General features: G+C 44.9%; 1 protein-coding gene across 10 annotated transcripts in view; it reads left to right on the top strand.

Annotated features, from left to right (window-relative positions):
- Positions 1-15,762, top strand: part of VPS13B (vacuolar protein sorting 13 homolog B) — a 999,042-nt gene that overhangs the window by 116,029 nt on the left and 867,251 nt on the right. For all 10 annotated transcript variants that reach the window (XR_012901295.1, XR_012901296.1, XR_012901297.1 and 7 more), the window contains exons 5-6: positions 86-253; positions 7,329-7,510. Coding sequence is in view for 7 of the 10 variants with exons in the window: in XM_075920304.1 (XP_075776419.1) it covers positions 86-253; positions 7,329-7,510 (350 nt within the window). In the remaining 3 variants the exon portion in view is untranslated. The remainder of the gene's footprint in view (positions 1-85; positions 254-7,328; positions 7,511-15,762) is intronic.

The raw sequence follows: 15,762 nt of genomic DNA, 5'->3' as shown, positions 1-15,762 counted from the left end.
AATTTGAGGGGAGAATTTAATAGCAGCATCTCCTTTTCCTAGCTTCTGAATTATTCCATTTGTCTTTTTTGTTTCTATTTGTTAGGTTACGTGCAGAGTTTGATTAGGCGTGTAGTAAACAATGTCAACATTGTGATCAATAACCTCATATTAAAATATGTGGAAGATGATATTGTTCTCTCAGTCAATATCACTTCTGCGGAATGCTACACTGTCGATGAATTTTGGGATCGTGCATTTATGGACATCTCTGGTAAGTAGATACTTTCGGATTTTAGATTCTACAATGTTACTACCCTTATTCCTTATATGAGAGTTTACATTTCATACAACTGTCTAAGGGCTGGAAGGGAAATTGCTTACTGTTACATATTCAAAACAAAATTTTTTTTTTACCATAGTTGTTTTCCCCATTACCTGTATCTTGCAGGCCACATTATGGTTATTTTATATGTTAACTATTAATTAGGCTGGATGTAAATGCAAATACGTGCAGTGTGTTTCATGGGATAGAGAGACCATTAATTATACCAGTAATGTGAAATAACACATGCCACATTACATTTTAGTAAATGAAAATATTAAATTATGTTTTTATTTAAATGAGGTGTTTAGTTCCCAGAATCTTGGTTTCTTCTTCGAGTGGTTGTTCATGTCCATTCGAATAAGGTGTGTGCACCGCATACACGGTTTCTCCTGGAGCGTTTTCCCAAGCAGTACCTGTAGTGCCAGCAGGTTGCCCCCTAGAGTGGTGCTGCTATAGCGGAGCATAAGTAACCCTGCTGGCGCTCCCCCACCTCAGTTCCTTCTTACTGCCCGTGATGGTTGTAGGAGCATTGCTTTCTCAGTCAGTTCAGTGGTCTACCCGTTCTGTAGTTAGTTTTATTGCCTGTAAATAGTTTTATTATCTGTAAATAGTCTGAAGTGTTAGGTAGTTAGTGATAGTAGTCATACTTTGTTCTTTGCTCCCCTTTGGGGGCAAGGAATGGCAGGGCCGCAAGGCTTCAAGACTTGTGCGGACTGTGCAAAGTTTATGCCTAAAGGGGACACCCACGATAGCTGTCTAAAGTGCTTGGGGGAGGCCCACATGGCAGATGCCTGCAAAATCTGCAGAGCCTTTAAGCCGCGCACCAAAAGGGAGTGGGATTCCCGCCTGAAGCTTCTCCTCATGTAGGCGGCCCTGCAATTGGTGCCAGCGGGGCAGTCCACGGTGCGCAGTGCACCAGCGTTGACGTGGGACGCTCCGCCGTGCTGCAAGGCATCAGCACCGAAGGCGCCACGGCACCGGTCCCGCTCCCCAGCCCCGAAGAGGCTGCGGACATCGCGGGGCAGATCCCCTAGCAGGATGTCCCGCACCGACGTGTACCAGTGGCACGAGTCACCCACACGGGGCTCCCCATGTACCGCGACACCAGGGGTGCAGAAGAGGGCTGGCACACCTCCAGCCAGCCCAGGACAGTTACTGGGGCACCGGCCATCGACACTGGAGACATTTCGAGGTGGCGCAGGACCTTATCAACTTGACCGCCTCCCCACAGTCCTCCTCTAGTGCGGGAGGGTCAAGACTGCCCACACCAGGGGCCACATCGGCACCAGCTGCCTCCCCAGAGCACGTGGCCTGGTTGGGCCCTGTATTGTCCGCAGTGGTGCCACAAACGTCAGGACCGTCACCACTTGCAGGACCCTTGGCGTGACCTAGGCTGCCCGACAGCAGACATGAGTACAGCAGCCGCCAGACGCTGGGGGCACCGGCAGGTATGAACTGGACTCTGCCCCCGTCGGGGCCATGTCCCTGGCACCGGTACCGGTTGTGATGCCGGCTGCTTCTATGGTACATTACTTCCCACCGGCACTGTATCCCACAGCGGCACCACCAGAGCAGCTACCAGCACACCAGGTGGCACCGGTAATGAGGGGAGAAGTGCTGTCGGCACTGGCCCTCACGGGCACTCGTTCCACAGCACCAGGCCTCATGGCGCCTCATGGCACCACCGGCACTGGCACCGCCGACACCTGCTGTGCGGGAGTGGGCCGCCGCACCAACCGTCCCAGCATCGTTGTCTCCGCCGTCGGTGCCGGCTGCACCCTTCAATGTCGGGTCATTGCGGCAGATTCAGGGCACCGGGTTCTCGGTACCAGCTCCGGTGTGCCCCCCTCGCCAGATGCACGCCAGAAAGCCGAAGTCCATTGGCAGGTTCAGGACCACAATGGTGCCGGGGCAAGTAGGGACGGCGCTGCCCTGGTCCACGTCTGATTATTCATCTGACTCCGATGTGGAGACACTTCAGTCAGCATCATCTAGAGCTTTGACAAGATACCGGTCCCGCTCTCGGCACTGACACGAGTATCCACAGCTGCAGCAGACCTGTCCGCCTCAGCCTCAACCTCAGTGGCCTTTCTGGATGCCCTTGGTGTACCACCAGTGACAGGGTCCTTTGCCACCTTCCAGGGTGTTCAGTGCCTCCAGGCACCAAAGCACTCCATCAGCATCTCTCTCCAGACCTCCTCCAACTCCCGGGGAGGGTAGTGCTCATGTTGAGGCAGCAGACCCATGGGCTATGGTGGTGGCACCGCCCTCAGCCCCCGCAGGAGTCACCCACCCGGCCTTTCAACCCGAGGCGCCACCGGAACCAGTACTGGCCCAAGAGTCATCCTTGTCCTCATCCCCGGACGAGGCCCTGGCAGACCCAGCCCCGTCTATGCCAACAATGGACTCCGGGGCTCATCAGGAGGTTCTTCGCCACCTGGCTTCGAATCTAGGGGTCATGGTAGGTAGAGCCTGTGGTGGAGGAGCTGGACCCTATGGTGGACATACTCTTGGAGGATGCTCCTGCCAGGTTGGCCTTCGCCCTTAACAAGACGGAGGCAAAAATTACGAACACCCTCTGGCAAACGCCGGCTTCTCTAAACCCCACCCTCAAAGGGGTCGAGAGGCACTATTATGTCCCGCAGTTGGGGCATGAGCACTTATACTCCCAGCCTCTCCCCGGATCTCTGGTCATCCAGGCTGCCGCACAGAAAGAGAGGCTTCTGCAGCCAGGTCCATCCCTGAAGGCCAGGGAACCCAAGAGCCAGGGTGGCGAAGGCTTTCCTCCCCAACGACAGGTTTGTGACCATAGTGGGCATGGTCACCAGCTTTCCCTTGACCTCCACTTGCACGTGTCTGAGACTGTTAGGGCACATGGCGGCATGTAGGTATGTCATTCGCCATGCCAGACTGAGGCTCAGGCCCCTGCAGGCCTGGCTAGCAAAAGCGTTCGATCACTCCAGGGGCCAATGGGACACGACGTTGACAGTGTCCCGTGAAGTGCTCATTTCCCTACAGTGGTGGACACAAGAGGGCATGGTATGCAGTGGTATGCCCTTTCAGATGGAGCTCCCCTCAGTGACGTTAGTCACGGATTCTTTTGATCTCGGCTGGGGGCGCACACCTGGGCCACCACAGGACGCAGGGGATGTGGACCCCTTTGGAGCGGGCCCTGCACATAAATGTTCGAGAGCTGAGGGCAGTCAGGAAAGCTTTCGAGGTGTTCCTGGCATCGGTCTCATGCCAATCAGTCCTCGTACACCTGGACAACACGGCAGCCGTGTTCTACATAAACAAACAAGGGGGGGGGGGCCTGGTCGTCCCCTCTGTGTCGAGAGGCGTTGCTATAGTGGGACCTGTGCATAAAGCACGAGATTCATATCCAGGCGGAATATCTGCCGGGGTGCAAGAACTTGTTGGCAGATGCCTTGAGCAGGTCCTTTGGAGCCCACGAATGGGCTCTGAAAGACGAGGTCCTGACTCAGATTTTCCACAAGTGAGGTTATCCCCTAGTGGACCTCTTTGCCACAGCAAAGAATAGAAAGTGTCCTTGCTACTTCTCGTTCCTGGGGCTGGGCACCCACTCCAGGGGGGATGCCATGACTGCGTTCTGGCCGTGGGGTCTCCTCTATGTATTTCCCCCGTTCCCTCTGAACCCCAGGGTTCTGTCCAGGGTCAAAATGTTCAGGTCCTTCTCATAGCCTCGAGTTGGCCCAGACAGTTTTGGTTCCTCGTTCTGGTGGAAATGGCATGTGTGGAGCCCATGGGTCTTCCAGTGGATCCAGAGCTCCTGACCCAACCCTGGGATGGCGGGAAGCTGGTTCACCCGAATCTCAGGTCTCTTCACCTGACAACCTGGCTTATCCATGGCTAACACAGCCAGAAAGGGAATGTTCTCTGGGGGTGCAAATGGTCCTCCTGGGCAGTAGGAAGCCATCCACCAGGAGGTCCTATGTGGCTAAGTGGAAGCACTTCATGTGCTGGGCGGCCCTACAGGGGCTGGACTCGTCCATGGCCTCTGTTCCGGCCAGACTAGACTGTTTGAACTATGGTCTAATGGTCTTTCTACCCCCTCACTCAAAGTGCACTTAGCCTCCCTCTCTGCCTTCCATGTGGGCTCCGCCGGCGCATCCCTGTTTACGGGCCCAGTGATCAAGAGGTTTTTGAAGGGTCTGGACAAACTGTTTCCCTCAGTCAGGCCCCCAGTTCCTCAATAGGACCTCAACCTAGTGCTTTCGGGGCTGATGTCACCCCCTTTTGAGCCGCTAGCCACCTGCTCTTTAAAGCATCTATCCCTCAAGATGGCCTTCATTTTAGCCATTACCTCAGCGCACAGGGTCTCGGAGCTGTGGGCTCTGACGATTGACCCGCCATACCTAGTGTTCTCAGCCAATAATGTCAGGCTCCGCTCTCACCCGGCCTTCCTCCTCAAGGTGGTGTTGCCCTTCCACATGTCCCAGGAGATATACCTCCCTGTGTTCTTCCCGAAGCCTCACCGCTCCCCTGAGAAGCAAGTACTGCACACTCTGGATGCTAAATGTGCATTAGCTTTTTACGTTGACTGGACAAAGCCTTTTCACAAATCTCCACAATTGTTTATTGCGTTTGCTGACAGGATGAAGGGGCTCCCTATTACTACCCAGAGATTGTCCAACTGGGTCGCCTAGTGTATTAGGGAGCGTTACAGCTTAGCTCGCAGGGAGCCGCCGCGTGTTATGGCACATTCCACCAGGGCACACGCGTTCTCGGTGGCATTTGGGGCACAGGTTCTGATGCTTGAAATCTGCCGGGCAGCCACATGGTCCTCTGTCCACACATTTACGTAGCATTGTGCGCTGGCACAACAGGGTAGAGGGGATGCTGAACTGGGTACTGCAGTCCTCAGGTCTGTGCTGTAACTGTATCTGTCACGCATTGGTTTATCTGTTGTTTGCCTGTTGCACGTTAGCCGAATAAAGTTGTCTGCTGGTTTGTTTCAATGCTTGTCTATGAATGTTTATCCGTGAGCTACGACCCCTCCTCCTTGAGGGTCCAGCTTGGGAGTCACCTTATTCGAATGGACATGAGCAACCACTCGAAGAAGAGGAGGAGAACGGTTACTTACCTGTAACTGTTGTTCTTCGAGATGTGTTGCTCATGTTCATTCGATTCCCCCTTTGTCAGAGCATCCGGCAAGAAGGAACTGAGGTGGGGGAGTTCCAGCAGGGTTACTTACGCTCCGCTATAGCGGCGCCTCTCCGGGGGGCGACCTGCCAGCGCTACGGATACCGCTTGGGAAAACGCTCCAGGAGAAACTGTGCACGCGGCGTGCACACCTTATTCGAATGAACATGAGCAACACATCTCAAACAACAACAGTTACAGGTAAACCGTTCTTATCTAAGTATATTACAGTTTTTATTTATCTTTACAATTCCCTTGTGAGGTCAGGAAGTCTCATTGCCCTCATTTTACAGATGAACTGAGGCTGAAGAGAGACTTGACAGAGTAACATAGGAAATATGTAGCGGAGGAGAAACTTGAACATGCGTCTTTGCATATTGTGCTAATCACTGGACAGTTTTCTCTAGATATATTTTATAATGTTATAATATTATAATTATTATAAATTTTATCTGAAGCCAAATTATCATAAAATATTTTATTTTATTGTGCTTCAGAAAATGCAGGATAAAAACTTGCCTGACAAAAATGTGCATTTTGTCTGGTTATCAAACCTATCAAACACTCGCAGGAGAAGAAAAATGAATGGACTTGTTTTATCCTTGTACATAGACTACAGTAGCTAGTAGTTTTCTAAGGCCAGCTATGAGGTGTAAAGTGAGTTGGGAAATTTGCACTGTGTATGACTCCTAGCCTGTATTGTTCTTGTTTTTATAATCACCAAATTCACCCAAAGTACCATCTTTTGAAGTATATACTTTATTAAAAGTTAAACTGACTACAAAATGGAAAAACAGGTAAAGGCTAGCTGCTTTTCTCAGCTGTTGTTAGATTGCAGAGAAGGATCTGGAGGGAGAGCCATATGTCATGGCTGATTAGTCGGACCAGTTATTCTAAGAAGAAAGGTTTCAATGCATAATCCACTTGGCTGGGGGTGTAAAACAATGGATTAAAGGGCCAAGGAAAGACAGAGAGGGGTACTCTCTATTTTGTGTTAGGCTGCAAAATATTCTTCTTTAATGGAAACATTTCAATTTTTTTCCCCCCTTAGTCAAGGCCGTACAAGATCTTTTTAGAAAGAAACTGCTCTTTTTGTGGGATGATTTTCTGTTTTGGGGATTTTCTGAAACTGTTACTTCTAGCAAAATTGTAACTATAAAGAAATTTAATTACTTTTTGGTTTATGATAATGCAAATTTTTTTTTCTATCCTTGCAGATTTATAATCAAGTATCTGAAAATTGAGAGAGTATTTTGGATATTCACTTTCTAAATTCTCTATTGCCCAATTTTTAACCATTAGCTTCATTTATTTTTTAAACTAACTAAAATGGAGAATGTACCTTTTGAGTGCATTATTGGAGTTGTAATGTTTAAATATATTAGTTTTCTATCTTTTCCTTAATAGCAGCCCCCACTCCCTCCACTACTTCTGGGTAATCATTTATTTTCTGGGATTTGAGACCTTTGCTAAATTGGAATAATATTTTCAAGTATGGATGGGATTATTATCTTTGAAGAAATGTTTTATATTAAATACGTTGAAGATAAGATTCACAAACATTAAAAAAGTATAATACACACACTTTAACTGTGTGTTTAAATACAAAACATTTTAGTAAGCTATAAAGAAAAATATATTACCAAATGCTTATTTACAAAATTATTCTTCTTGCTAAATCTATTTATTTTAGCCATGTGAGCCAGGAATATTTTTGGTATCTTAAATAAGAGAACACTCTGACTATAGTGGCAGCCTCTTCTCTTTCTGTCAATGTAGATTAGCATACTATGAATATTAATGATTCGTGTTTTATACTTGGTTTTAAACTGTCTTAATATTTTTTTTCTTTTTAAAGCAACTGATCTAGTACTAAGGAAGGTGATTAATTTTTCTGACTGTACGGTATGTCTTGATAAGAGAAATGCCAGTGGTAAAATTGAATTTTACCAGGACCCTCTTCTTTACAAGTGCTCCTTCAGAACTCGTCTGCATTTTACTTATGATAACCTTAATTCCAAGATGCCGTCTGTTATCAAAGTAGGTACTGAAGTATCCTCTTTTTTTAATCCATATGTGTAATCCATACTTTTCAGTTTTTAAGTCTATAATTTGACATTCATAAGAAAAATCAAAGAACATGAACACTAACATAGTATATTAACTATAGTGGAATTTTTGTGTCTTGGTTTATTAATAGACTGCATACATTATGTATGCTATGTTTATTAATAGTTTTAAGAGAGAAAAATTATGCTCAATCCAGATAGTTTGTCCCAGACACTGCTAGGCATTAAGGAAAACTTAGTACCTTGTAATGATTATTCAGTGATAGAGGTGTAAAAAATTAGTTGTTCAAGTCCAGTTCTTAACAAACAAGTGTCCAATATCACAAACACACTTTTGGCACTAAATGACATAATTTTACTGATAGAGTACAGAAATCAACAGTTGAATGGACACAGAAGTTGAATTACCTTTTCACTGTTAAAGTCTCTTCATTCAGTTCATGTTGTAATGCAGGCATGTTAAACTCAAAGCCTACTGAGGGCCACACAAACGAAAACTGATAGCTTTCAGGGCCACCAAAGAAAAAGTACTTTTATCGGAGAGTCATATCTATTTGTTAATATAGATCATGTTTTAGGTATATGCTATAATATCTTTTCAGGTCTTGTTTGAATATAATACAATAATTTGATGTGTAAAATTGTTATTTGAATCCATGAAGACTTTGAGTTTAAGGTGCTTTAGCCCCCCCTGCTCTAATTTAATGCCCTCCCCCTCCCGCAGAGCCAGGCACTCCCAGCCTCCCTGCTCTAACCCAATTCCCTTCCCCTCTCCAAGAGCCAGACACTCTAAGCCTCCCTCCTGCTCCTCCCTCCTTTCCCCCCAGCTCTAACCTAATGCCTGGGTCCTGGAGCTGCCGCCGCCACATGCTTCTCCCTCCAGGCGCTGGGGCGTATGCACTGAGTGGCTGGCCATGGGCAAGTGCTGGGACGTGTCCACAGAGTGGCTGGCCTTGAGCAGTCCTGGTGTGTGGCTCAGAACCAGCAGGAGCTGTATTTCCTTAATCAAAGAGCCGCATGCTGCTGAAGAGCTGCAGGTTGGCCACTCCTGTTATAAACAATGTAACTGGGCAGGCTGCACTTAGATAATGTATAAAGATGTAGTCGTGGTCCACAAAAAAATTCGATCAGGCCGCATGTTTTACGTGACTGTTGTAGTGTATGAAGAGAGCTTTTTTCTATTGAAGGTAGAGAATTTGCTGAATCATGTTAGGTCAATATTGTCTAGCAGCAGTATCAACACTTTCACTGCTTACTGGGTTCTTAGAAGACATTTAAGGGTAAATTAGAGCTAACAGCACAGAACATTGCGAGCCAGGAGTGGTGATTGTAAACAAACTTGATGAGACTGCAGGAAACTTGGCTACATCCATGATAGTGGACATTCAGCTAACTGAAATCATGCCGGACCATGGATGTTGCAGGACCAGAGAGTGCCGGACTTGAGAGGTTCAATCTGTATCTGCTGTAAATGGTGTATTGCACTTACATTGCACTATTGATTTTAATATATCAACACACTTTACAGGCATTTGCTATTTATAAGGGTTTATCTAAAAGTGTATTCATGCAGCATACTGCGTATACAATTGTTTTGCACACATGAACATCTAGTAGCATATGCGCAAAGCAGGCAATCAACATCTCTCCTGATTATTAATTTTTACTGAAGTATTCTAGAAATTATTCCTATGAGACCCAGGAGCTATTTTATATACTAAGATACCTATTGAGCACTGGTGGTAAATAGGGGGTAAAAAGAACTGCTTCATTGCCTACGCACATTTACCTGGGACATTCAACATAATGTCTGGGTGGCAACAACCTGGTGCCAATTACACCCTTTTTATCTATTTTAGAATGTTAATTCATATGTCTATCACTACTTTCCCTAAAGCCTTATTTAGTAATGTTAACTCCCATAAAATAAATATTAATAAGCAAATGATGAATACAATTACACTTGCCCCTAATTACCCAGTGCTTTTTTTGTGATGGTACTGTCTGGTACACAGTACCGGCACCTCCAGTCAGAGCTCAACAACTTTTCCCCTGGAGTATCAGCACCTTTTTTTAACAACAACAACAAAAAAAGCACTGCTAATTACTATTTACAGAATTTCTGATTAAATCAACACATTCCTATACTACAAACTAACAGGTTACAGAGATTATAAGAAATTTGACCCTGAAGATATGTTATGCAGAGTCAATGAGGATAAGCAAGAGACATAACAAAATAGAGCAACTTCATACTTACCTGGTTTCCTAGGCTACAAAAACAAAGGGAAGGAGCATGTCCAAGGGTAATGCCTGCTGTGGCTGAAATCCTTACCACCATTCCAGACTCATATTCATTTTACATATCCCAACAAATATATATTCATAACAGTACTTGGGCACAGCAGGATCACTTAATCCTGTGTTAAATTTTGTTTTTTTTTTGTAAATTGATTTTGTGTGTGTGGTTTTTTTTTTAGAAAGATATTAGCACCTTTTAACTAAATAGTCAGCAATTTTAAAGCCTGGCCCTAGAACATCCGGATATTAATGATTTCTTGTAGACTCATAGACTCTAAAGTCAGAAGGGACCATTATGATCATCTAGTCTGACCCCCTGCACAGTGCACGCCACAGAATCTCACCCAACCCTCCTAGAATAATCCTCTCACCTATATCTCAGATATTGAAGCCTTCAAATACTTTGAAGACCCCAAGATGCAGAGATCTTTCAGCTGTGATCCGTACCCAATGCTACAGAGGAAGGCGAAAAACCTCCAGGGTCTCTGCCAATCTACCCTGGAGGAAAATTCCTTCCCGACCCCAAATATGGCAGTCAGCTAAACCCTGAGCATGTGGGCAAGACTCACCAGCCACACACACAGAAAGTTCTCTATAGTAACTCCTATCATCCTTCCATTGACCTATTTCCCACTGATAATGAATGGTCAATTAGTTACCAAGATCATGTTATCTCATCAAACCATCCCCTTCATAAAACCATCTAGTTTAATCTTGAAACCAGATAGATCTTTTGCCCCCACTACTTCCCTTGGAAGGCTGTTCCAGAACTTCACTCCTCTAATGGTTAGAAACCTTCATCTAATCTCATGTCTAAACTTCCTACTAGCCAGCTTATATCCATTTGTTCTTGTGTTCACATTGGTATTAAGCTTAAATAATTCCTCTCCCTCCCTGGTATTTATCCCTCTAATATATTTAAAGAGTGCAATCATGTCCCCCCTCAGCCTTCTTTTGGTTAAGGTAAACAAGCCAAGCTCCTTAAGTCTCCTTTCATAAGACAGATTTTCCATTCCTCGGATCATCCTAGTGGCCCTTCTTTGTACCTGTTCCAGTTTGAATTCATCCTTCTTAAACATGGGAGACCAGAACTGCACACAGTATTCCAAATGGGGTCTCACCAATGCCTTGTATAATGGCACTAACACCTCCTTATCTCTACTGGAAATACCTCGCCTAATACATCCCAAGACCGTATTAGCCTTTTTCACGGCCATGTCACAATGGCGGCTCATAGTCATCCTATAATCAACCAGGACTCCGAGGTCTTTCTCCTCTTCCGTTACTTCCAACTGATGTGTCCCCAGCTTATAACTAAAATTCTTATTATCACTCCCTAAATGCATAACCTTACACTTCTCACTATTAAATTTCATCCTATTGCTATCACTCCAATTTACAAGATCATCCAGATCTTCCTGTATGATATCCCGATCTTTTTCTGAATTGGCAATAGCTCCCAACTTTGTGTCATCCGCAGATTTTATCAGGACACTTCCACTTTTGGTGCCAAGGTCAGCGATAAAAAGATTAAATAAAATTGGCCGCAAAACTGATCCCTGAGGAACTCCGCTAGTAACCTTCCTCCAACCCGACAGTTCACCTTTCAATATAACCCGCTGTAGTCTCCCCTTTAACCAGTTGCTTATCCACCTCTCAACTTTCATATTAATCCCTATCTTTTCCAATTTAAAGAATAATTCCTCATGTGGCACTGTATCAAATGCCTTACTAAAGTCAAGGTAGATTAGATCCACTGCATTTCCTTTATCTAAAAAATCTGTTACTTTCTCAAAAAAGGAGATCAGGTTGGTTTGGCATGATCTACCTTTTGTAAAACCATGTTGTAATTTGTCCTAATTGCCATTAGCCTCAATGTCTCTAACTACTTTCTCCTTCAAAATTTTTTCCAAGATCTTGCATACTACAGATGTCAAACTAACAGGCCTATAGTTACCCAGGTTGCTTTTTTTCCCTTTCTTAAAAATAGGAACTATATTAGCAATTCTCTAGTCAAATGGTACAACCCCTGAGTTTAGAGATTTATTACAAAATATTGCTAATGGACTTGCAAGTTCATGTGCCAGTTCCTTTAATATTCTTGGATGAAGATTATCTGGGCCCCCCGATTTACTCCCATTAAGCTGTTCAAGTTTGGCTTTTACCTCGGATATGGTAATATCTACCTCCACATCCTTAGTCCCATTTGTTATGTTACCCTAAGCTCTTCATTAGCCTCATTAAAGACTGAAGCAAAGTATTTGTTTAGATATTGGGCCATTCCGAGATTATCTTTAACCTCCACTCCTTCTTTAGTAATTAGTGGTCCTACTTCTTCTTTTTTTGTTTTTTTCCTATTTATATGACTATAAAACCTTTTACTATTGGTTTTCATTCCCTTTGCAAGGTCCAACTCTGCCTGACTTTTAGCCTTTCTCACTTTGTCCCTACATGCTCTAACCTCAATAAGGTAGCTTTCTTTACTAATCCCTCCCATTTTCCACTCCTTGTATGCTTTCTGCTTTTTCTTAATCACCTCTCTGAGATGCTTGCTCATCCAGCTTGGTCCAAGACACCTGCCTATAAATTTTTCCCTTTTCTTGGCTATTAAAGTTAGCTCTTTTGAAATAAAAAAACCCTAGTCTCAGATTTATTTTTGTTTATCCTTCCATTTAATTTGAACTGAATTAGCTCATGATCACTCGAGCCAAGGTTGTCCCCTACAACCATTTCATCTATGAGGTCCTCGCTACTCACCAAAACCAAATCTAAAATAGCACCCCCCCTTGCTGGTTCAGCAACTACTTGATGAAAGAATTCATCAGCTATCACATCTATGAAAATCTGAGCCCTATTATTATTACTAGTACTTGTTCTCCAGTCTATATCTGGAAAGTTGAAATCTCCCATGATTACGCAGTTTCCATGACTATTTACTTCATTAAAAACATTAAAGAGGTCTCTATCCATATCCAAATTGGATCCTAGTGGTCTATAACACACCCCAAGCACTATCCCAGGGGAGGATCTGATAGTTTTCTTCCCCAATGTGATTTTTGCCCAAACAGACTCTGTCTTCTCCATTCCATCACTTTTTATTTCTTTACAATCTACCTCATCTTTGATATACAATGCGACTCCACCACCTTTACCCTTATTTCTGTCTTTCCTAAACAGCACATACCCTTCAATACCTGTACTCCAGTCATGCTTAGTATTCCACCATGTTTCTGTTATTCCTATAATATCTGGTTTCACTTCCTGGACCAATAGCTCTAGTTCCTCCTTTTTGTTACCTAGGCTCCTCGCATTGGTGTACAAACATCTTAATTTTTGCTGTTTGGCCTCACTCACATTCTTTACCCAATTTGGCCCGGACATTGTTCCTTCAATATGACCTATTAGACTAGTATCCACCCCACCCTTCCTCATGTACATTCTCCTACCCCCAGCTATATCCTTTCTTACTTCATTTTCTTCCCTCTCAGTGTTAAAATCCGGCGTAGAGATTACCTGGACATCTCCCAACTATCTCCCCCAAATTCCTAGTTTAAAGCTCTCTTAATCAGTTGAGCCAGCCTCCATCCTAGAAGTCTATTTCCCTCCCTACTTAGGTGAAGTCCATCCCGAGAGAACAGTCCTCTGTCCATAAATGCCTCCCAGTGACCATACATCCCAAAGCCCTTCTTATAGCACCACTGCCTAAGCCATCTATTGATCATCATAATCCTGTCACATCTTAGTTTCCCTTCTCTAGGAACAGGCAGAATCCCACTAAAGATCACCTGAGCCTCAATTTCCTTGAGCATCCTCCCCAGCCTAGCATGGTCTCACTTAATTCGTTCCATCGAGAATCTAGCCGTATCATTTGTTCCTACATGAAGGATGATCAATGGATTCCTTCCTGCTCCCTTAATAATCCTCTTCAACCTCAGTTCCACATCCCATATCTTAGCACCTGGCAGACAGCACACCCTTCTATTCTCTGGATCAGCTCTGGTTACTGGCCTAACTATTCTTCTCAATAAGGTGTCCCCAATCACATAGACGTGCCTTTTCCTAGTGGTCTATCTCTTGGTTCCTCTGGCTGCAAGTCCTTGCTATTCCTATTTTCCCTTGTAATCCTCTTTAACCCATCCTGTATCCTCCTAATGCTCATTATTGGTGATGTCTCCATTAACTCTTCCCCTTTATCTATGGGACTAGCCACTCTTCTCTTCTTCCTTACCCTTCTATCTTCATTATCTACCTGCTGTACCCCTTCTTCATTCTCCAGCTCCACATACCTGTTCTTGAGCTCTGTTTCCTTCACTGACCCATCTTTTCCTCTGCTTGGTTCCCTGAGTCACATGCTTCCACTGTCCATTTTCTTCGCCCAGCCATCCCCCCTCTGAGGCCCTTCCATCTGCATATTTAAGCTTTCCCCTTCAGCCACGTCATGCCTTTGCTCCATCATGTGCTCAAATCCCCTTCTAAACTCGACCAGAATTTCCACCTGCATCTCCAGTCCTCGGATCTTTTCTTCCATCAGCTCTATCAGGCGGCACTTCTTGCAAACAAAAGTCCTTTCAGGTACCCCCTCCGGAATCATGTACATACCGCAGCTACCACATCCAATCATCCTCCTTGTGTTCTCTACTACTTGGCCAGGGCCACTACTGCCTCTGAGTTTTATCTACTTTCTCACCAAAATCCTATTATTTCAGTGAACACAAAAATAGACCAAAACACCCTCTCCACAGCAAAAACAAACTCCAAACAAGTTCCAATATCCAAACTCCCACTGAAACTCTCCTGTTTACAGCTGTGTTTGCTGCTCCTGTGCCGCTGCAGCTATCTATGCCGTGGCCTGACTAGAAAGCTACGTTTATAGGACCCCTAATCAATTAAGCCCCACCCCCTAATCAGGGCTCAGCTTCTCTCCCAGCACACTACCCCTATAAGCCTCATGTGTGTCAAGGCTGTTCTCCTCTCTGGCACTTTTAATGCAGAAGGCAGAGGTCTGCAAGAGTCGTTAGAATATACTTTCCACTAAAGGCTTATGTTAAAATTCCCCACGGTCATAGATTCCCCAGCCTTGGATTGGTATCACTTCCATCACCCACATGTAAAAATCTTTTAGGATCTTACATATGGGAATTCCTTCCTGTAAGCTACCCTTAAACTTTTTTAACCCTCCCTCTGGAGAGAGCTTGAAAAGCCAGCTTCTTTTAAGTAGTGTCCCTGTTGGTGCTCCACTCAGGTGTCGGTGTGTTCTTGCATCGGCGATCGGAGATTTTTAGCCTAGTGTAGTGCCTTCCTGTGCTGCACATGCACAGTTGCCGTCACTGTCGCGTGCTGTTCTGTCCATTAGCTGTGCGCACTCTTCGAGTCCCCTCAACTCCTTTTCTGCCATCCTCAGTAGAAGACGGAGTCTCTGAGCAGTGTGATTTTTCTTGAAAAAAAAATATAAAATTTGTGTTGATTAACCGAGTTCTTTAGTTACTTTTAGTCAGTCGTAGTGTCCCCTTAAACCAACAGTAAAAAAAACAAAACACAAAAAGCCCCCATTTTTTCTCCAACTTATTTGACCCCAAGTTCTTCAAAATTCTGGGCCCCTCCCCCCCAATTTTAAGAAGTGCGACTCACGCAGGGACCCTATGTCCAATTTGGACAGGCACATCGCCTGCATAAAATGTCTCGGTGAAGGTCTTGTGGCTCAGAAATGCCAACACTGCCAAAGCATGATCGTAAGAGCTAGAAGAAATAGAGAGGTGAAGACTGGAGGACTTGCTCTGGGAGAAGTCTCTCCAATCACCACATCTGAAGAAATTGGCATTGGTGGAACCCTTGAGTCCAAGGAAAAGAGCCAACTAATCTCGTAAGTCAGGGCCTCACCAGCATGATCTCTGATGGTGGTGCCGACAATTATCCTGCACCTTC

Source organism: Pelodiscus sinensis, chromosome 2 (genome assembly GCF_049634645.1).
Source record: "Pelodiscus sinensis isolate JC-2024 chromosome 2, ASM4963464v1, whole genome shotgun sequence".
In the NCBI taxonomy this organism is placed as follows: Eukaryota; Metazoa; Chordata; order Testudines; family Trionychidae; genus Pelodiscus; species Pelodiscus sinensis.
Note: the sequence above shows the minus strand (reverse complement) of the source record. Positions and strands in the feature narration are given on the sequence as shown.